This window comes from Lepidothrix coronata, unplaced genomic scaffold (genome assembly GCF_001604755.1).
Source record: "Lepidothrix coronata isolate B3197 unplaced genomic scaffold, Lepidothrix_coronata-1.0 Scaffold114, whole genome shotgun sequence".
Lineage (NCBI taxonomy): Eukaryota > Metazoa > Chordata > Aves > Passeriformes > Pipridae > Lepidothrix > Lepidothrix coronata.
Window position 1 is genome coordinate 2,964,952 of NW_016690294.1, and position 22,583 is coordinate 2,987,534.

Genomic DNA, 22,583 nt, shown 5'->3' on the forward strand with positions numbered 1-22,583 from the left:
AATGTGGGGTGAGAAGAACCTATGCAGACCTCCTCTTTCCATGACCAGTGAAATAAGGAAGCCTTCATAATTTTTTCCATGCATGGATTTATTATGAAATCAGATATTTATGGGCAATCATAACAGTTTCTACAATAATTAAGTTTAATACTTTAAATTACTTGAGAAGATTCCACACATCCTCAAACAATTTAGTGTCTCTATTATTCCTTTAGCTGAGGCTTTTTACACCATATAATAAAAACATGAAAGTGTTTCTGGTTTTTCCCATGCTGCGATGTACAGCTTCACGCACTGCAGTCTTCGTCCTCGCAAGAACATGCTATGTGTGCATCAACAGTGTCCTGCATATCCTCTGACTTCTGGTCAAACTTCGTCTGTTTGTCTGTCAGGCTGGTAGCTGAATCTGATAGGGAACAAGAAATGAAAAGCAAACAGTACACAGCAGAAGTAGTTCTGCAAGGTACCATGCACATTTACCATGCACTAATCATTTATTACAGCAGGCTTGGCTGCTCCTCACTGACTTATGTATTTGTATTTGTTGAAGTCACACAGAGATGTTCATCAATAAGAGAATTCTACCTTGAAAGCTACTACTTCTATGTAGAATTTTCTAATGATACATTTAGGAAAGGGTATTAGGGTCTTTAAGAAAAAAACAGACATAATTCTATGATCTATATAATCTATATCTACTTTATCTAATCTCTTATGAACTATGATATACAATAAAAACTATGTCCTCCTATATCACTGCACCTGTGTACGAGGATCCTGTCCACATCTGCCCTTTTAGTGCCTAAATCAGCTCAGTGAAACAGGATCACATCCAAAGGCAGTGATATATAAAAAATACAAGGCAAGTATCCCTGTTTCAGGGTGCTGCCCATGGTCATATGTGGCTCAGTCCTCACAGTTTTTCAGCTGAATCACAATGTTGACTGTGCTGTTATCCTGCCCTTATCTTCTGAGCTTCAAGCATCATGGAGGGGAGTTTAGTTTAGATTTTAAGCTGTAATTTAGATTTTAAATTTACAATAGAAAATAATCTCTCTTGCTGAAGGAATGTTTACATATTAATAAAAAAGTCAATAAGGCAGTAAGTCCATCCCTACCTGTGGGTATGTTAGATTATTTATATTTTTGAAGTAGAATAACTGACTCAAGTCACAATCTATTTATACTTTTGTTCAGCTCCTATTCAGTAGGATTTCTGTTGACTTACCAGCAGGGAGACAGTGGAAGCCAACACTGACTGGAGTAGTCTTGGTGGCAGAGCATCCTTTCATACAGCGCAGCACTGGCTCTGTGGAATAGCACTTGGACTCTACACCGGCGAGCTGAACTGTCTTCTCAAGCTTCACAAATGAGCGTCGCAGTTTGCAGACTGGAACACAGTCACGGGTGATAGGTTATGTGATTATACTCAGAAGCTCCAGATCTCCCCAGAAGGACCCATCTGCCAACACTGACAATTTGCAAACAACTTCCCTCTGTGAAAACTGTGCTTTGGTCATAAATGAAGCAGCTTTACCGGCTGACAAACCTTTCAAATCGGCTGATAAGATATGGAGTCACGGAAAGTTAATTTCAAATGCAACCGGTCTGTTTCTAGATCAGGATGTAGAAACATAGTCTGATGCACTTTCTAATAAACATTTTTCGAAGTAAACTGGCTTACTGAATAGCCATCAAACCACGTTTAAAAATGTTGAATATTCAGCAGCAGAACTAAAGGGGAGATTTCTGAACAAATAAAATTAATCACTAAAGAATTACATTATTACCACTGTGATTCAGACACAAAATTGCTGGAGAGAGAGTGCAAAAGTCATTGCTACTAACCAGTAATATTGACCTCATTTTGGATTCCCAGGATAAACCGTTACAAGTGAGAAGCTAAACAGATCACAACTTATTCCTAACTATAATTTTTATGCTCTAAAATTCCAGCACTTTCTGCTGTATATTAAATGGAAACACAGTATGTGGTCATTACCAACCACGGGAATATTATTGTGTACACGCATGTGGACTCCATACCCATGTAAAGCAAGTTTGATGCCCAGTTTTCATGACAAAGATATAGAAGAATAACAGTTAATGCACAGCTAAATATGTACAAGCCATTTCCAGGAACTGAGGAAGTCCTTTCCACCAGGACAAGTCTCTACAAATGCAATGTTCCTGTTCTCCTTGAGCGCTATGGTACGATGTTGCATCATAACCTCAGCTGAGAGTATCACACACCATAAGATCCTAACCTACTGAAACACTTAAAATATAGCTTTGTTGTTTCAAAAGTCCCTGGAACTTCTCGTGTACTTGAATGCTTTACTTGACAGGTTGCACTGGTTCAAAAATCAGGTGGCCAGCCATGGTAACAACTACTAACCCCCATTCTATTTTTTGATGGATCAATTGCTGAAAATTGATGTCTGCAAAATGTTGTGCTTAAATCAAAGCATTCTGTGTGAATTTACCCTTTTGCTTTTTTTTTTTCTGATCATCTTCTAAAACACTTCAAAACTGAAACTAAAACACTCAAAACCCAAAAGATTTTGTTTTCACTTGGTTATTTAGTTTCAACTAACTTGCATATTTTGGCTTCTTTAGCCTGTGATTTCCTATTTCTTTCTCAATCGGCAGGTAATTTTAATACTTAATGTATAACTTCATAATGATTTTTTTAGTATGCTTTTTATTTCCAGAATGTATACAGATTTAAAATTTTCTGAACAGATTCTGCATTTTCTGAACAACTGCAGTAATATTATATTAAATTTATTAGAACTTGCATACCTCCTCTACAAGGCTTTTCTTCCAAAATCCAAGAATGCCCAAAGCTCACTGCATTTTTAGCTACATATCCGTTGGGCATCCGAAATTCCTCTTCACATTCAGCATCATATTTTCCACATATTCCACACATTTTCCCTGCCATCCATAAAGCAACTTGAATCTTTGTGGGAAAAAAAGTCAAAAGCACTTCAAGTTAAAAAAAAGTAATACCTACAGAGCAGATTTTTGCTATGTAGGTCCCTTCCAGTATAAGTTAATGAACAAACATTTAAAGTCTCCTTGGTAAGAATTCAAAAGAGTCTGACAGTCATATTCCAAACTCCTGTGGGGGTGCAGCATCATTGCTACAGTCTTTAAAACATACTGTGCCAATCTAGAACGTTATTAATGCTCTAGACTCTTAATACACTGAAGTTTTTGTCTGGTGGATGTTTTGATAGTATAGGAGATAGACACAGTAGGGTTTACCAATCTCTTACATTCCTGTTTCATATTATTTATAGTGCAGATTTTAAAGCATTCATTTATCTAAAAAGAATGGGTACACTTCTGCTGTTTTGAAGAATTATACAGTTGTAAGAACAGCGGAGAAGAGAGGAAAACTCATTTTTCTTGCAAAGGCACTGATGACTCAGCACATGTACACTCCGAGACCCGCTTCCCAACGCACCCTGTACTGCAAGAACAAGGTATTTTTGTTTGTGAAGGATTCTCATTTCTCATGCTGAGGAACAAGGAGCAGGACTGTGCAATCCTGTAGCATCATCCTGTTGGGGTTTTTTGGGCCCTGCACAGAGTTGCCTTTGCCACTGTACACTCTTGCACTCGTGCACTCATGAGATTTAAGGGAATCCTATGGAAATTTCTCAACACCCAAGCTTATGAAGAGGAAGAGTGATACCCTGAATGTATATCCATCAAAGTACAATTTATCAATGCCATAGGCTGGGGCGAGAAGTACAAGCCCTTGATTTTCACTGTGGATCCACAGAGAAGCACCTAGAAGAAAACAAAATAAAAGAAAGCAAAACAAAACCAAAACCAGACCAAACCGAGCCTCTTTAAGAAAGAAAAAAAGCAACTGTCATGTTTCTAAAATGTTTTTTTCTTCAAAATTCCTCAGTTGTTCTATTCAAGAAACAAAACACACAACAAAGCACCCTAGAAATATTTATATATAGAAAACAGGTGTTTGTAAAGGGTTGGAAGACAATTTTAATGATCAAAGATTTATTCATTTTTCTTTGGGTTATTAACATATTCATATTTATATCTAGAAATTATTTCAGAGCTGTCTATAGCATCTGTGTAGTTGTGCAGATAAACAAGACCCTGAGTACACTATATTGGAGTATGGAAATACAAAGAACACCAAGACTGTCACTGGAGCCATTTCTAGCACAATTATCACTTTCCAAGTATATAACAAATAGGACAGAGCTCAGCAGTGGCACACATTAACCCAATTTCAGCAAGATTTAGCCTGACCCATATACTGCAGCTCTGCAGGCAGGGAATACCCACACTGAATATAGCTCCTGACTGCACAGCACAGGATGCAACAGGGTCTTCCCGTACCTTTCACAGAAAAACTATTCTGGCTCTGAGAGAATCAAGCAGGCGGTTTTACTAGTTCTTCATATCTATTCATAGAAAATTTCAGAATGCAAGCCAAATTTATACCTACAAATCAAATTGGGAAAAAACACTGGTATACAAGTCACATGTGGTGAATTTTAGAAAAGGTCTACTTCAAAAAGTTTTAACCAAGCAAGATTTACACCATAACCAAACCACTTCCCAAATTTGGAACTTCAGTAGGAGCTGCAGTGATGTACAAAAAGCAGGGATTTTCATGTTAGTTATATCTTCCTTACTTTGGCCACATCAAGAGCTTCACACCCTAACCAATCTTCCTAAAATTTCCTATGCAAGTGAGTAAAATACATGTTCTTAAATATTAACCTTACAACCAAGGAAACAGTAAATACAAACTGATAAAAACTGATCTGCACCTCTCTCTAAAACATATGGGAAAATTAAAGAAGATATGCTGCATCACTTACCAGCAGATGTGTATGAAACATTTGTCACGGGGCTTTCAACTCCGTCTACCAGCAGCTTCACCCGTCCGTTTGCAGGACGCATATCAATGTCACTGTTAAGGAGAAGAGTGTTCATACCCTGTTTGTGCCCCATTCACACACATGCAGTGGCACTGGCATTTTCCTGCTCACTAAGTATCACTGATCACAGCATAAGCTTATTTCAGCCACTTAAATTACATCGGGGTATTCTTGTCACCTACGATGAGGGATAACAGCATCAGCATCGCATTCAACGTGCATGGAAAGTAAATAAGGCGAACGCTGAAATCCCGTGGGCTGCTAACTGTTGCAGTGAAGCTCAGATCGAAGCTCCTCTCGTGTTAAATGTGGACGATGGTCACTCATGCTCCCAGCATCTGGCAGGAGTTACTTACTGAATGCCAAGCTTGATGTTGATTGCTTTTAGATTCACAGCTTCTTCAGCATTCCTCATCATCACCAGGAACTTAAGGTCAGAGCTGCAATCCTGAGCCAAGATGTGGTAGCAGTTTGCTGGCATCGTGTAGTTAAACTGAACTTCATTAAAGGTTGTGATCTGGTTGTAGGAAACTGAGCACTGAGCTGGTAAAAAAAATGCCAGTGAGTATTTGCTTTTCCATTAGAGAAAGTCATTAAGTCATGTTTTATTTTTAGTGCCATGTTATTTTAGCTTTATATTTTTTCCACTATGTGATATTTTTGTATGGTTTGAAGGGGCTTTTGGCTACTAAGCACCCATAAATTCTTAAAAAGGCATGGAAAATATACTCCTCTATCTAATAAAAAATAATTGTCAGAAACTTTAAATGTTATCAATTCAAAGAATTGGTATCTTGATCCTTGAAATGCTGATGATTTCTGTACTACATGCACAAAATATATTCTCCCAGTTGAACCGTCCTTACTTTCTTACAGAACATTTCCTAATTAACTGGAGATAAATAATGCCAGCAAAAATTCAGAAGATGCTCAAGTAAATTGTGACACTGAGGTTGTCATGCTTCTGAGCCCAACCTTTCAAATTCTGGAGCACTGCAGAGGGAGCTTCAGCAAAGACATTCCAGATGGGAGGCTGCAGCTCTGAGGCTGGTATCCTCGGACCTACAGGAAGTGACAGGGGAAGCCTCATGGCTTTTTCATAGAGGATAATCTGAAAAGGAATTCAAAAGCACATTCAAAATACACTGTGCCAACCAACAGCTAAGATTTTTCTCCTGTCTGGAATTTGATTTCTATTCCTTCTACTTTGGTTGCAAAGACTTTATGTGAACACACTCATCTGTCTCATTGCCCACAAGGTTTTTGCTTTTACTTAGTTTTCTCTCATGGTGTGAGAGAAATCATTCAGGTATTATTTGGGAGAAAATGAATTACTCCCTTTCAAAGGTGAGGAGGTGAACACTTATGGGCTACTACAGATGGAAACTCATGTAATTATGAGTACCCATGTCTCTCTCTGTGAACAGAAGTACCATATGAATATCCTTCTATGTACTACCAAAAGGCTGAAAATAAATAAAAGTTGTTTTCATCATTTGCACCCAAAGTGATGCTTACTTAATTTTTTTTTCTCAGAATTGACCCACTGTAATTAAAGTGCAACACTTACACTTTTCTACTAGGAATAAATAGGAGAGTGATAAAAATATTTCATAATTACATCAGGAAGCTTGACAACAACATCACATGTCCTTGGAGAAGTTAGAGCCACGATCACCCTGGCTTGTCGAGAAGGATTCTTGTCTGTTTTTTCAGAGAACCCCAGCATAAGTGCAGCCCCAGGGATGAACTTGTAAAACCTTCAAAAGTTCAAATCAGAAAGACTTGGTGAAATGGAGAAGTAAAAAGCTGCACACATCCCGACCAGGTTGTCTCACACCTCTCTGTAAGTAGCATAATAGTCTTCAGGATCACTCGTTAGGCTCACACCCACTCTCTGCTTTACTGTTCAGTGAAAGGAAGGATCTGTTCCTCAGTTTTCAGTAATTACATCCAGTATAAAGAATTACTGTACATTAAAATAGGATGTAATGCCACTCAGCTTTTATGTCCAAAGGCAGTACTTGGGCAGATCTGAGAATAAAATATTAGCCAGTATTTTAGCTACTAGAACCTCATGTGTGGCTGCTGATTTTTCCCAGTTGACCAATATTGTGAATGAGTGTCACTAAGGACTAAAGCCTCACCATTCTGCTATGGATCTCACACTGGAAGGAACTTTAGGCCACTCAAGTTTCACTTGTACAGCAGGGTGGGCAGCAAACCGCCCAGTCACCAGCTCAGTTGAAATCTTGTAGTCCTGGCAATTCTCTCCCCATTTCAAGTAAGCCTGTAATGGAGAGAGATAAATGATCCATTTTTTAATGCATGGACCATGGTTTTCCTGTGATGCATACAGCTGTATATAATTATTTTTGAGTCTTACCACTGCCTTGTGAGCATTGAGGACTGAAGCATCAGCACAGAGCTTCCACTTGCTTGAATCTGTGAGGTTTGACACAAATACTTGCATCTGGGGCCTGATGGAGTCAATAACAGCATATATCACGAGCTGGAGGCCTCCTATCTTCTTATCGTTATGGATGCCATGAAGAAAAACAGCTAATACTGGTGTTTTAACATCTCCCAAAAACTTGGGCTAAGAAGAAGGGGGAGAAAGTACGCAAAGAATATAACCATAAAAGAGTTACCATGTGGAACATTTTAGATGCAAGATTGAGATGGATAAATGAAAAATAAATAACTGAACCACAAATATATACCATCATATGTACCACACATATATACATGCCTACAAAATCTCATGCATATGTCTTTAATGTGCACGTGCCTCTGCATGCACAGATGGACTTTACCACTGTGTGTATATGATCCAAAATTTGTGCCGTTTCCTCAGCTACAGCTGATACCATGGAAATACTCATGGGATTAAAATACAGTAATGACTATATGATTTGGGTTTCATTGTTAATAACCAGCCTGTGAATAAAAGTGGTTCAATTTGAACAGCATCAACTGTCAGTTTTATGCATCACTCTGTCACAGTAATAACATCCCCCAGCTGCACTCCTCCTGTTTATCTGACTGGGTAGTCTGTTGGCTTTCACCTCACATTTCAGCTGTGAATTCTGTAGGGTGGGCAGGTTTTGTGTTTGCACAGCAACCCAGCACAGAATATAATCCAGGATATTGCCTTCAACATGAAGAACCTACTCCCTTGGAGCAGGGCCTTAAATGCAGTATGATCTTTGATACCTTCACTCCGTTATTAGCAAGCCTGTACACATCTGACTGGGTGGCAGTGAGGAGCGCAGACGTCCCCTCTGGAGCACACCTTTTGGTGAGACTACTCTGAGCCTCAGCTGCCACCACCAATGTCCTTACACTGGCATTGCAGCACCTCAACCTCCCTCCTGGTTGCAGAGCTCGCAAGATGAGTCTCTGCAGGCATCTGTCGGGTGGGATTCCCATGAGGGAAGGGTCGCAATGCAAGTAAGAAGGATCTTCACTGCAGAGGAACATATGTGTGGGAATTATGGGGCATGTCTCACTCTTGACTGATACTTGAGACTTGAGAGGTTGGCATTTCTCCCTTCCCATTAACTTAGATATAGAATTACTGCAAGTGCGTGGCCACATGCCATTCTTCCAAGCTATCAAAAACCCCTAAAAATGATGCAACTAACCCGGGAAGCAGGTCTAGATGAGGCACGACTGGATCTGGTAGAAGAGTATGAGCTGCTAAGTCGGTCAGTTGGGAGTTCTGTTTTTGGGAACTGTAAGAAAAAACACAACATGCTTAACTCAAAAGCATGCTTGAAGAAATGCACTAGGCAGTGTTGAACTGTCATGGCACTTGGTGTTGGTAAATTTGTGTTCCAACCCTGAGCAGCTCGATGACTTGCAGTAGGCTTTGTCCCGCTTAGTACGTGTGATCTAGCTCTGCAAAATATTGTTTGCCCAAATATATCTGATGCCTCAGAAGAAACAAATTAGGAGTGTGTTTAGATGAGAATTCCCTGTATGAAAAAATAATGGACCAAAGCAAGTCAAAGGAAACCAGCCTCTCAATTCAATATGAAAGACCAGAACTCCTGCAAGGGTCTTATCAACTGGAGGACACATTGAATGGACCTGACAACTGGATGGAAAGGATCATCTGAATGGACACACACAGTTGAAATTTTACTTTTTGAGGAGCACTAATATCAAGTACACTGCTCCTGGCAGGCTCATGCTGCAGTAAGAAACTGTTAAACCAAAATAAAATAAGGTATCCTCCTGTGTTTGTCCACATCATCATCCTGGTGTATATCAGCAGTGATTCCAACCCAAGAAACCAAACTATCAAAGCCAGTCAAATGATCCAATCTTTTGATGGTAGGATCTTTGTTCCTCCAAAGTGGGCAGCTCCAGTCCCTCATATTGCTTTGGTAGAGGCTTTTCATCTCCTTTGCAGAGCCACAAATGGCGTCATGTGCACAACACAATGAGGCACATAGCTCTCCGTCTTTACTCATATCAGAAGAACCACCATGGCTCTAATGTTATCAGTACTGTAATGTTCCCCAACAAAGATAATAAGTTGCCTTTAAAGTTCTCCATTTGACTCATGACAGTTTCCACAATTCTTTTACTGAGGAAAGAAAAACTCACCTCCTGTCTATGTGCTGATTTAAAGCGGTACTGGTAAATCTCATGAGCTTCCTTTGAAAATGATAAAACCAAGAAGATTAAAAATTTCAAATGAAAAGAAATGCTGCAATTATATTGAAATTTGAGCACTGGAAATTAAATAATACTAATAATCCTTCATACATAGGTCTGTATGTTTAGCCACAAGCACATAATTCAAGATGAATATATGGACAATAAACTGTTAAAAAAATAGTTCCTTGCCTATAACAAAAGTTTCAACAAACTTGTGGAAACTTTTGAGATGCTTTGAAGTAGTCATCTGAGCCAATGATTGCAGATGTGTTTGCAGAACAAATTTTGCAATTTTATATTGCTAAAATTTACTGTGTCAATTCCAAATTTCCTGATTTGTCACACGAAACCAACCACCATCAGGAATGTGATTCAGAAACACAAAGTTACCCATATTTTGGAATATGTGCTGCTGCTGCTGCTGCTGTCGCCATCCCAATGTCCTGAATGATGCCCATGGCTATAGCGGCTCAATGACTCGCTGCTGCTACTGCTGCCATTCAGATGCCTTGAGTGATGCTCATGGCTATGATGACTGCTGCTACTGCTGCTGCTGCTGCTGCTACTGCTGCTACTGCTGCTCTTGCTACTGCTACTGCTACCACTTCTACTGCTACTGCTGCTCTTGCTGCTCCTACTGCTACTGCTACCACTTCTACTGCTACTGCTGCTCTTGCTGCTCCTACTGCTACTGCTGCTGCTACCGCTCCTACTGCTACTGCTGCTCTTGCTGCTCCTGCTGCTACTACTGCTGCTCTTGCTGCTACTACTGCTACTACTGCTGCTCTTGCTGCTACTACTGCTACTACTGCTGCTCTTGCTGTTGCTGCTCTTGCTGCTGCTGCTGCTGCTCTTGCTGCTGCTGCTCCTGCTCTTGCTGCTACTACTGCTGCTGCTGCTGCTGCTCTTGCTGCTGCTGCTCCTGCTCTTGCTGCTGCTGCTGCTGCTCTTGCTGCTTGTATCTTTGTTTCTTGCTTGCTTTTCTTGATCATTCTCATCTTCATCCACAGCCTTTTTATGATCAGGAGAAACAGCAGATGATGAGGAAGAGGAGGCAGCTGAGGAGGCAGAAGATGAGCTGAAGGGACGTTTTGCATCGGGGTCTGTCCCAAGCTCTCTTAGCACAATGTTTTCTTTCTTTGAAGGTCGCTTCTTCTGGTGTCGTGTTTTATTTGCAACCTGCAAAAACAGTTCATAGAGAGGATACAGCTGGTTCTGTATTTACAAAGTAAAACCTCTGAGGGTGTCAGACAAGCTTCTCACATCAGCCTTTCAAGGAACAACCACCTCCCTGCCTCACTCACTGAAGAATCTGCAGAACTCCCTTTGATCCACTCTGCCAAGCTGAAATCTAGCTCAGCACAGAAGACTTAGCTGGCTGCACGCCAAGGAATCAATCCCTCCAGAGGTAGCACTGACTGACAGGCCTAGCACTGGCACCTTTCAAACTAGCCTCACCCTTTCTTTCCCATGCCATCTTTCCACACTGAACTTCAAATTCTTGGCTTCATTTAGGGGAAAATGTTCCCCACTCTAATTTTCAAAGTCACTTGCCTTGAACACATTTTCAATGCCTAGAATTTTCTTCAGTTTAGCTTGAATGTCCTTATATAGAGATGGTTCATCTTCTTCCTTAGACTCTGAGTTTACCTCTTGAATTATTTTGGAAGCCACTCTGGATCCTGCTTGAATCTCCAGCTGAATTTTGTCAATATCAGCATCTGTTTCAACTACACACCAATTGCACACATTAGAAGGTTATACTGCTTCAAATAGCTCTGAAAAACCTAAGATGACAAGGCTCATGCTGAGCATTTTACCTGGGATCAAGACTATTTTAGCTTCGTGTTCTCCAATTAATCTGTGCAAATATGTATTTTTTAGGAAACTGGCATCTCGTGACCTTCTGGAAAAGCAGAGCTGACAACCAAGGTGATGCATTTTGACACAAATGTCTCGTTTATGGGTTTTTCTTCCTGTGACATGGCGAAGATCCTCTTGAGAGCTATCAGCATGTTTCCTTGCCATGCTGTCGGCTTCTTGCTGCATTAGAGATGAGTGTGTGAATACCACCAAGAGTATGTCATAGGTGAGAATAAAACTACAGACATGCATTACAGAGAGGGTAAATATTACCATATAAGCAAAAAGCAATAGGTTACCTTTGTGAAACCTTCACTGGAAGCTCTCTCTGATGGTTTGAAAGGTTCTTCCACAATATTTAATGAAGCATCCCCTGGGAGAATTGAAGTTCTCTTTTCAACACCTAGTTCTCCTATATTTCTTGATACAGCAAAAGCCTTATGTCTGTTGAGATATGTGCAAAAAATGGTGAATTATTTTGACCTCTTGTCTTTGGGTTAAATTAAATATGTCCCTGTCAGTATTACGAGACAGCACAGAGATCTGTCATTTGAACATAGGGATTATATATAATTAATAAATATAAGTATTATTGAAAACAAGTAAGAGTTCATGACAAATGTAATTTCCTTATATCACGTGAAGCTTTCAAAATCTGGATAAATTTAAATTTTAACTTTTTGGAAATTAAAAAAAAATCATTCAAACATAAAAATTAAAATCCTTAAAGGACAATAAAATAATGGAAAAATAGTAAGAACACAAAATAATAAACAAATTAAAGTAAAAATTAAGCTGCTAAATAGTTTAGGTATCTTTTGATTTTTAGCTCCCCTATTTTTCTTCCTTGCACTTCATACCAAAGGTTCCGCTACACATTGAGGAGTTACTCTGCCTATCTAGAAACCCCTGTAGGAGGTCAGTGAATGGTGAACTTCATCAGGTTTCAGCAATATGAAGTATTCTGAAGTAAAGCTACCATACCTTCCAACCACTATCTCAGTTTCCTCATGACATGGATCTGTTTCAATCTTAATATTTTTCAGTTTCACATCTATCTTGGTGTCAAACTTCATTGGCACTCTTGTCAGGACCTTGCCTTGAATTTCAACAGCATGTTGGAAGTATTCTGTGTTGACACCCATTGTTGCAACTGTCTGTACATATAAGCTGAAACAGAGTGAAGCAGTCAGATGCAAGAAAGGTGCTCTTTTTACGCGTGTGACACCACCTTCTCCTAAAGCCTCCTTCATATGTAAAGTCTTAGAAACCTCCCGTACCTTGGGTTTATGTCAGATCGAATCTGCACAGTGGATTCAAGCAACTGTGAAGGTCTAAAATCTCCAGTTAAAGGGGGGGTTATGTTTCCATCAACTGCAAATGCAAGAGCACATTTAAACATGGTAAAAGTGAAAGAATGGATTTGAACATAAGCAAATGACAGTTTTCAGTACAAGGTAATATTTTTGCTAGTACAACAAATAAGACGTAAACAAGACAGACTTTGGGGTACATGAGATCTTTTATGAGTCTGAAAAATACTGAAAATATACAGAAAGATCATTATGTAGACAAAGGTTCTGATGCAATGTATTGAAAATGGAAATAAAAATATACTAAAAAAAATGAAGAACTGACCCAAATTGAAAGTCTGATAATTACTATAACACTAAAATTTTGGAAATGTGGGGAGTCAGAAGACAAAGTGGATGAAGGACAACCAGGCTAAACAACTCTTGCTCTCTAATCTTTCCTCACATCAAGTGTGAACGTTTTTCTTGTACTGTGGACACAAAACTGGGCATTGTACTCCAGATGCAGTCTCAAATGTGCAAATCATTGTCATGCTAGCTTTACGCTTGCTTCTGCAGCCAGTGATGCAGTTGGCCTTCATCACCACAAGAGCACACTGCTGGTTTACTGTACCAGCTTGTGCTGGCCTTCCTGGCCCTTTTCTGCTAAGCTGCTTTCTGTCTGGGTGATGCCCAGCCTATACACTCACAAGAGTTACTCCATCCCAGGTGTGAAGGACTTTGCATTGCCTTTGTCGAATTTCATCACACTTCTGTTGGGCCATCCGCTCCAGTCTGTCAGGGTCCCCTCCCGAGGGGGCAGCCTGACCCCGCAGTGCAGCACCTGCTCCCACCACACACACAGCTGATCTCCCACTGCCCAACTCACTGCTGACTGCTGCCCGGGCCAGAGCAGCCGTGTATGACCCGTACTCCAGTGGCAGACCGGTGCAGGTAGACACGATGTATCGCAGCTCTCCCAGCCACACTGGTTGTGTCCATTGTCCTGCAATGCCACTGTGGATTTGGCTAATGAGTCTCTTCAGCACTGTGTTCCTGTCAGCAGGTTCTAGCACAGTCTGCAATAAAACAGACATCCAAGGTTAGGATATGAAAGTACAATGGTGTCAAATATTGCAAAGAGAAGTAAGGGTGTCTGGTACCTTCACAGCCTGTTGTAGGACTTCCTTATTGATGTTGATGTAGGCCAGTTCTTGGCCAAAGAGTTTCAAGTAGGCTGATATCAAGGGGGTTTCTGTTGGCAGCTCCTTCCATCCCAACAGCTGAGGAACAGATAAAGAAACAAGCAAAGTTTCTTAATGTAACGCTTTACAAATGGTAATTCAGCAAGGTGACCAGACCCATCACTGGCCAAGCTGCCATTTTCCATTGAAAAATTTTTGATCATAAATAGCATGGTGACACTAATTCAGACTTTCTCCTGCCATTGAGATGCCCATGAATAGGCTCCAGTCTAGTGTTTGGTATTCCAATGCAATAACACTTACACAGAGGCTCTGGACCATTAATACCACTAAACCTAGTTGGAAAAAAACAGCAAAAAAAAAAAAAATCTTTTCTCTTCAAGACAAAGGTATATTCCTGTAAACTAGGTTAGATAGATGAAGGGAGGGAGTAGGAAGCCTGCCAGGCATGTGACACACCATGCTGCAATGCCTGCCACTTCCCTCACCTCCCGTGCTCCTTCTGCAGCCATCTGTGAGGTGGGGAGGAGGCAGAGCCTGAGAAAGAACTGGCAAAAGCTATTGCAGCCATGGCAGATGTCCCCTGCCGACCCATTGCATATCTCCCCTTCACAGAAATACTTGACTGCTAGGAGAGTAATTTATCTTCTGAGACAGCCTCACCAGTACAAGAAGCTTCACTAAATACCCCCTTATATAACCCACACGTTGCATTAGTGAAAATACCTACAGCTTTTCCAATCTCCTTTATCTTTTTGTATGTGGGATATTCAGCAAATGGGATATTTCGTTTCATGATGACATCTGTGAGGCCTTCCACACGGACACCAGCCTACCAAAACAGCATGAGAAGGAGCAGTCTGAAACATACTTACAGAGGTGACACTTCGTCATCAGTTTTAATTTTGTTTTATCATTGATTTAGGCAAATATTTACCTCCGCCAAATCAGCCACTGACCCTGCAGAATATGCCATCAGCTTGGAAATTATTGCTGATGGGAACATTGTTCCTGGGCTGTTCATAATAAAGACGTCTCCAGCAGCACCAACTTTATAGTTATCTACGGTAGAAGTAAACAAGAGACACGTCCTCTTTCTAACCATTCTGCTTGTCATTCAAGATCATACTTCTGCAGATTTTTCCACTGATATATCATACACTATGTAATGATATGTAAGATATATCATTACATAAATCTTGTTTAGTCAGAAATTATTATATGGCTACACATGCACTTTTAAACATGTGACCCTCATATTTAATTTAATTTCTCATTGAAATGGAGAATGCCTTATTTCTCCAAAGGATTTAATATCTCTTAAGAATGGATTTCTGAAGGGAAGGTTTCCTGGTCCCTGAAACACTTTTACTCACCGAAGTAAGCACCAACACGTATCACCTTGCTATACCGATAGCTCAGCCTGTCCAATCTGGGGGCCAGCATCTTAAGGGCGATATTGCAAGCTGAAGATCTAAACAAAATGAGAAAGGTAATAATATCTGGAAACAAGCTGCACCCCATCAGTATATAAACTGTCTTCAGTTATCAGCACATGGAGTGCTCACCAAAAAGAATGTAACAGAACTCATTTGCAGAAGATCACCTGCTTTGCTCCTGTCTCTACTCACATGTTATACGTGTACGGCAACCTGCTTTTTGCCAAAGCCTTCATGTGGGCATACACAAAACTTGCCACTTGCAAATTGCTCTCCTTCATCACCACATTGGCTATCGTTGTTATCAAAGGAAGGGCAGGTCTTGTCTCAAAGATAACAGCACAAGCCATCATGCGAACCTCAGGGGGAAGCGACTGATCTGCAAGGATCTGGATGAGATATCCCTGCACCTGCAGAGAGAAAACAGTGTCTGGAATTACCAAATAATTGAGACAATTTTGCAAACTCAGTCCACACCTAAGCCACAAGAAATATGGGACAGGGGGTCATTATCCCTGCAGAAAGGTTTCCTGATCTTTTTTACTGCATGGTTCCACATCATTTTATTCAGACAACTGAAGGGGCCATGGTGGAACAGCATCATGGAGACCTGGCACTGAATCTGAAATAAATGTCCATCTATCAATGTATTGAGCCAACTCACCACAGTCAAAAAGATATCAGCATTGCATTGTGCATTACTGCCCTTCAAAGATTAGTGACTAACTTTGGAAGAAACAACTGTAGACAATAAGACAGATTCATTCTTTGGAGTAACTCCACTGAATAAGTGAGCATGCTTCACTGTTTTAGACCAGTTTTAAAAGAGGAGCTTCATCAGTTTGCCAAAGACAGTCTGAGTGAATTGTATCTCATAAGAGGTCTTAAACCTAAACCATCTGAAAGGCAGGAGTCTTGCCTACACTACCTGTGAAAGCAACTTCAGTAGGGGGTCAGTAGTGACTCATCCAACTTTAAGGAAGGGGTCTAAGAGGCAGAGCAATGCTGATATTTTGTCTAGGAGTTTAACAGAAAGTCTCTCTCTCTCTCCTCCTTACTACAGAGGCAGTTTAAATTATATGGCTGACTTTTAGGTGGTTAAATGTCCACTAAATATAACTAGCACAGGACTTAATTGGTTATGACAGATGATGAAAGCAATACTGCTAATATCCTTCTGGAAGCTTCCTACTGACTAATAATCATTACACCTTAGCAGAAAATATCAGCTGAATATAAAATTGTAAAATATTGTTCTTAAAAATAATCTTTTTTTTTTAAACATGCTGAATCCACATACATGATACCATTAAATTCATTACCCTTACAGAATATATTGTCTAATTCACTAAGTAAAGAAAAGCTACTAGATCCTACTTACAGTTTTTGAGTCTTTCCAAGCTATTTTTCTCAAGGCCATTATGGCATCAATCTGAATGTGGATGGGGATATCAGGAGCACTGGATGAAAATATGGGAAGGAACTTCAGGATGCGCTTGATGCTGGCTGGATCTCCCATGTTGCCAATGCACTTCAGAGCTAATTTCATTTTGTCTTCACGGCCCCTGCTGATCGCTTCATCTGCCAGGTCGTGGATGGGCTATAGACAAAGCATAGTTCAATCTTCTCTTCCTAATGTACAGATTGTCCACAGTGTTCCCCTTACCCACTGAAAACCCTATCACAATAAAGCAACTGGTTTTAATAAAATCACTCAGTGGTGGCTTCTCTCAGGATTTTACCCTTGCAATGTAAAAATTTTGTTTTCAACGCTGAAGCAGTATCTACATTAATAAAACAATTAATTGCCTTGGTTCTGAAGGAGACTTACGAAATGTGTATGTGCATGTCCAATTGCCATTTTGATACTGTATCTTAATAGAATTAAGGTAATAAAATAAGCATTACTAAGCTATTAAAAAAAAAACCTGAAAAAAGCCACCCACCTGGAGAGCTTCTTTAGGACAAGCTGAGGTCTGAGAACAGTATCTATTGACCACAGAACTGTATCCCAAGCTGGCAACTTGTTGAAGTAGGGGACTTTTCTGGATTCGAGAACTGGTCACTAAATCCTATGAGGAAAAAAAAATTTGTTATTTAATACAGTGTTTCACAAAGCTTTCAGAGCAGGAAACTCATCAGATCTGAGGGGATCAATTTCAAAATAATTATTGTTGCATCCAAACAAATTAAAGTAGCTTGTAGACATTTTGTTTGGAAGCTTCACTTTGGAGCTTAATTCCCTGCTAGTTTCAATATATATGTATATATAAGCTTACATTGTCCCTCAACTGAACATGACACTCAAAACAAAGATTATGGATACACATCACTGTAAAAATGGAATATCCTTAGAGAAATGTGCAACTCAATTATGTTAATAATGCATTCTCATATCCTCTTTTCCTCATCAAGAAGGAGAATATAGACTAGGGACAGCAAAAATCCTGTTCAGAATAAATGATTCATTATAGTGTCAACATATTTGATGCTTGCACAAATACTTTCACTTGCAGCACTTTCCAGTTCGTAGGGACAGTTCACAATTAAAAGAGCTGTCCAAGTGACATAACACACAAATGACCATTTGTTTCAGAAGTAGAAGATTGAAGTGGACAAAGTTTTGTCTGTAGAAGGCATGCCATGTGATCCCAGCAAACCCAAATGGGCTTTATATTAATGCGGGGAAATGAAGACAGAGGACTGAACTCTCCTCTCATAAATGTAATGCCAAAAGAAACTCACAGGTCAACATTTGCACAAAATTAGTGTATACGAGAGGAGAATCCAGTCTCTAATGTGCTTAATAATCAAAGGACGCCATCGATTATCATTCCTTTTGTTATCAGACAGGAAGGATTCACGTAGATCTACTCACTGCTGCTATTGGAACAGTGTGTTCATCAGCTTTGGTTAAATGGAGAGCAAAGGAAACACTTAGAAGAGCCTGAAGGTGGTTAAGGTCATCATTGCGGATTCTGCTCTTAATGAATTTGAGTGCTTCTGTGGTGCCTGTTGCAGAAACTGCACTCAGCAGCCATCGCCTGCAAGTAGAGGCAAAAAAAATTCCTTGATTTTCACTCTCAATTCTCCAAAGCCAGAAAAGTTTCTTACAAGTTGATACAATGAAGTACCTATAGCGGGGTTTATCTGAACATTGTCTCCAGGTGGACTCCAGCGCGTTAGCACTTGCTATCCGGCAGAGCTGGACAAGTTCCAGGAATCGGTATGGAAGATCATCATGGAAATCTTGTTGGTTATTCAGGACTATGTGTTGCAGTATTTCAACTATCTGTTACAAAACACAAGAGAGAGGGCTTACATAATTACATTATTTAGAATTTATGATCATTATTATTTTGGGGTTTTTTACTATTAGGAAATCAGTTTGAAGGCCTAAAAATACTCTACCCGTTGCTCAGGGTTTTTCGTCTTGATTAGCTGCAATGGCATCTGTGACAATTCTGCTGGGAACTGGTAACGCAGGCCTCCATAGCTCTGCATGGAAAGGTCTGGGGAGCTGCCCCGTTCACTTCTCACTTCAAGCAAGGTGAGTTGTTGTCTGTTGAGAGACAAGTGTCATGGGAGAAAGGCATTAGCTCTTTTCATCCATCTGCCTTGGCTATTTGTTGCTTCAGTGATACTGTGATGGTATCAGTTTTACTCCTTAATAATTTTTCTTATCACAGTAAAACCTTTTGCTAATGAATAAAGCCTTCCATCTGAAGCAAAATGGTATTAGTTATCTACAATGAAATTGTTTCCAAGGAGAAGCAAAATTTCCATCTTCTTAGTGAGAGCTACCGACACAGTGTAATGAATGATCTTATTTCTACGTGCACCATCTTCCTCCTGACACTATCAATTACCCCTTTTTCAAGACAAGCAGAACAGTAAAGTTGCATTCTTATGGTATAAGCAAAAAACCCATCTTTTCTCCTTTTCTCCCATGTAGTTGTAGTGCCAGCTTGACCAGAGTACAAATAAAGAATGGTTTGCTGAACTTTAAGGACTGTGGAAACCCCAAGAGTGAGTACTCAGACCTTTATCCAACTCCTATGGAGCTCAATTCTCATTTCACTTCAATTGGGAGAGAAAGGGAGTGATAGAACCTATAATTATTCTCGCTCTGTGAAAATAACCCCATGTTCCACCTACCTTGCTTCCATGACAGCAACACCAGTAGGTTCACTGAGTGGTGAGAACTGATACACCTGCTGAGACACCACCTCTGTGATCAGGGTACCACTGTCTGACTGCTTCAGTTTGTAGGAGAAAGCTGCAGTCCCTTTTACGAGCCTTTCTTTCTGTGGGAGGACAGAGAACAAAGAGTGAATGGATACAGAATGGCCGTGCTTGTAACTAGGAAGATCTTTTCACATCTCACCATCATGTCAACAGGACAAGGATAGATGTAAGCCATTCCAACACTCTTCACCACTTTTTCCTGGCAGTTATTTTGGTCTACGGTTTTGGTAACAGAGACCCGGCTGTTCTTCCTGTCTTCCTGGATGATGTACCTTGTATGGCAAACACCTCCAATTCCAGCCTGGCAGATGAACACAGATAATGAGACTTCCCAATTATATCAGTTTCACTGTGTGAGAAGAAGTTTTACTGAATGAAGATTCTAAATGCACAATATGAGGGTTAGTACCTACTGAACAGTCTTAATTATGTTTTGAAAGCTGTTGCCATTACACACAATTATTCCTATTGAACTAAAATATTGGCATGTGAACAATACTCAGTCAGGGAATGGAATCTAAAATTAGAAAGTAATCAATTAATTAATATCAACAATTAACAAATAAAATGGGTCAAGTAGTTGTATCAGGGAAGCCATATAACAAATAAATTCACAGCTAATAATTCTCTTTTCTCCAAAGGGTTGCATGTTAAGACTTAAAGAGAGATGTCTTAGAAAAAATTCAGCACAGTTAATTTGTTCAACGCATATGCACACATTTTCCTCTATATGAATGAAAATCATCTTTTTCTTACTATGAACATTCGAAAGTAGCTGCAGATAAACAGAAACTCAAAGGAAGAATAATTAAAGAGAACACAACCTTTCATTAAAGTAGTTCTAGAATGGAAAAAAACAAACCTCCTGCAATTCATACACATTCTGTGACTTTTTAATGGTTATCTGTATCATGTTCAGTATTCCTCTCACTATGTTAATGCAAGTATTGGGACAGTCTTCTGGGCCATAAATGTTTCCAACCCTTCCACTATTGTATTCAAACTTGAAGGGCTGGGTAAAGCATGAGGAAACCATCTGGGTGATTTTGGAAGATCGAGTGAATGGGTCTCTGGGCCAGATGCCATTGTATTCCTCAAATTGTGGAGGGCGGATCTGGAAGGAAATTCAGAAAAGACACTTAGGAGAATAAAATTACTTTGATACTAAATATGCAAATGGATTGGAAGAAATCAACATAACCACTAGTTAGATTCTCTTTCCTTCCAAATATAGGCTTAGATAGTCATACAGAAGTTTATTCTTTTGTCTCTTGCTTAAACTATTGTAAAACCAGTGCAAAACCTGGGGGCTGAGCAGTGCTCTTTTATCTTACAGAAGCAGTTAACATATTGCTATTATCTTTCAGGGACATTGAAACATTTTACTTGCATTAACTTTATAGGGAAAAAGGATGATTAAAAATGTCATTTAAAAAAATTGAAATAAAAATCTCCCTTTTCTCAGTCTTAAAATAAATATTCTGCTTTAGGTAAAATTTAGCATTTAAAAAGTTTACATCATGTCCCCATACAGTTTTTCTTTTACCAAACGAATCACTATATTTGATTCATATTTGTGAATTGCTTAAATCAACCCAAATATTTTAATAATGAACAATATATTTATACACACTGAGATAGAACGTAAATAAGAAGCAATTTCAGTAACTTTGGCAAAGTTACTGCCAGTTCAGGTGCCTCAGAGCACAGCCTAGTACACACACATAAAAATTTCAGGATGAAGACTGTAGTGTGCAATACAATACCTAGCCCATAACTTTGAGAGATCTACAGCTCAACTATAACCAGTGAGAGCTCTGTCACTGAATTCAATGACTGAAAAAGAAGCTCTGATTTTTGACTGAATTAAACAGACAAAAGTATTCTTCCGAAACATACCTATTTTGAATGAATCAGGTCCTATCACTGCTGATGTCAGCAAGGCATGATTTCACATGTCCAGATCTTTTACTGCACTATTCAGACACTAAACACTGTTACATACTCCTTTTTGATTGCTTTCATTTTTTACTCTTATAACACTTTTTATCTTTAGCTCTTATCACGTTTTAAGTCTATGTCTATCAGTTACCTTCATGACAATGATTTTATACACCCAAGTCCTGGCTTCCCACAGGAGCTGGAAATGTGTGCTGAGACTAGAATCAAATCTTAAACTCTGAGCAGGCTTAAATGTCTTGAGTTAGAAATAGCCATTTTCTAACAGAATCCCTGCCAGCTGTATTTCTGATGCAAAGTCTCGAGGAACACCTGCTACAAGCAACTTCCACAGCAGACACCAGCGTCTCCTCACTTCTGAAATCGTAGCTTGCAGATCATTCTCTGACATCTACAGTGGTAAGTCTCCGCTTGTGTTTCCTGCTGCTTTCCCACACCCCAGATTAGCCAGGTACAATTACAACTGTGATTTTAGTTTAATGTTGCATGGCACATTTGAAAGAAGACGCAGTACCTTGAGGAGGTAAGTGTTTTCTGATAGCCCACTGATCTCTACTTTGCTGCTCAGGCGTACGCCAGCTTTGGCTAAATTCTTTTCTTGAAGCCCATTCAACACCCAGCCTTCATAACCGTACAAGTAGCTCTTCCTACTACTGAATCCAGGGTCTGTGGGAAATAATAGCCATTTTCACAATACTTGCAAGCGTGTTCTAATAAATAGAAATAACAGCAAAGTCACGGAGAAAAAGTTATAGAAGGAAATTTACTTACCAAAGTCAAACTTCTGGCTACCTGTAAAAAGAGATGGAAAAGCAGATAAGTAATGTTCAATCTAGATCCAACGCTGCCAGAACTGAAGGAAATTTTGGGAAAGAAAGGTGAAGAAGAGATATGTAGCCTTACCTACAAGGGTGAGCGCTAGTAAAAATACGATTCCCCTCATAGTGAAGGTGAATGAGGCTCTGCCAGACATGG

The 22,583-nt window shown here is 39.7% G+C and overlaps 1 protein-coding gene across 2 annotated transcripts; it reads right to left on the bottom strand.

The window, feature by feature from the left end:
• Positions 1-83: 83 nt before the first annotated feature.
• On the bottom strand, positions 84-22,583 carry LOC108502229 (vitellogenin-2-like). Of its 2 annotated transcripts, XM_017824953.1 has the most exons (35): positions 22,512-22,583; positions 22,380-22,400; positions 22,123-22,274; positions 20,512-20,763; positions 19,789-19,950; positions 19,560-19,708; positions 18,813-18,963; positions 18,536-18,693; positions 18,280-18,445; positions 17,348-17,473; positions 16,783-17,001; positions 15,594-15,811; positions 15,339-15,436; positions 14,900-15,024; positions 14,693-14,794; positions 13,921-14,040; positions 13,647-13,836; positions 12,746-12,839; positions 12,450-12,635; positions 11,765-11,909; positions 11,423-11,645; positions 11,157-11,332; positions 9,993-10,781; positions 9,549-9,599; positions 8,579-8,668; positions 7,318-7,530; positions 7,079-7,221; positions 6,553-6,691; positions 5,907-6,042; positions 5,288-5,474; positions 4,872-4,963; positions 3,707-3,804; positions 2,806-2,965; positions 1,229-1,390; positions 84-406 (listed from the first exon to the last, which is right to left on the bottom strand). In XM_017824953.1, the coding sequence occupies exons 1-35, from the start codon at positions 22,579-22,581 to the stop codon at positions 288-290; spliced, it is 5,682 nt and encodes a 1,893-aa protein (XP_017680442.1). In that variant the 5' UTR covers positions 22,582-22,583; the 3' UTR covers positions 84-287. The 2 variants fall into 2 exon arrangements, with proteins under 2 accessions (XP_017680442.1, XP_017680443.1); XM_017824954.1 differs by lacking the exon at positions 22,123-22,274 and having other exon boundaries at positions 22,512-22,563.

What these genes read in the sequence shown, in the direction of transcription:
- LOC108502229 (XM_017824953.1), bottom strand. Translation starts at nt 22,581, where the DNA reads ATGTCTGGCAGAGCCTCATTCACCTTCACTATGAGGGGAATCGTATTT. An exon ending in CTTGGAAAGACTCAAAAACT is followed by an intron (nt 15,812 to 16,782) that starts GTAAGTAGGATC and finishes TTCTCTCTGCAG; the next exon opens with GTGCAGGGATATCTCATCCA. An exon ending in AGTGCTCCAGAATTTGAAAG is followed by an intron (nt 5,475 to 5,906) that starts GTTGGGCTCAGA and finishes TTTTTTTACCAG; the next exon opens with CTCAGTGCTCAGTTTCCTAC.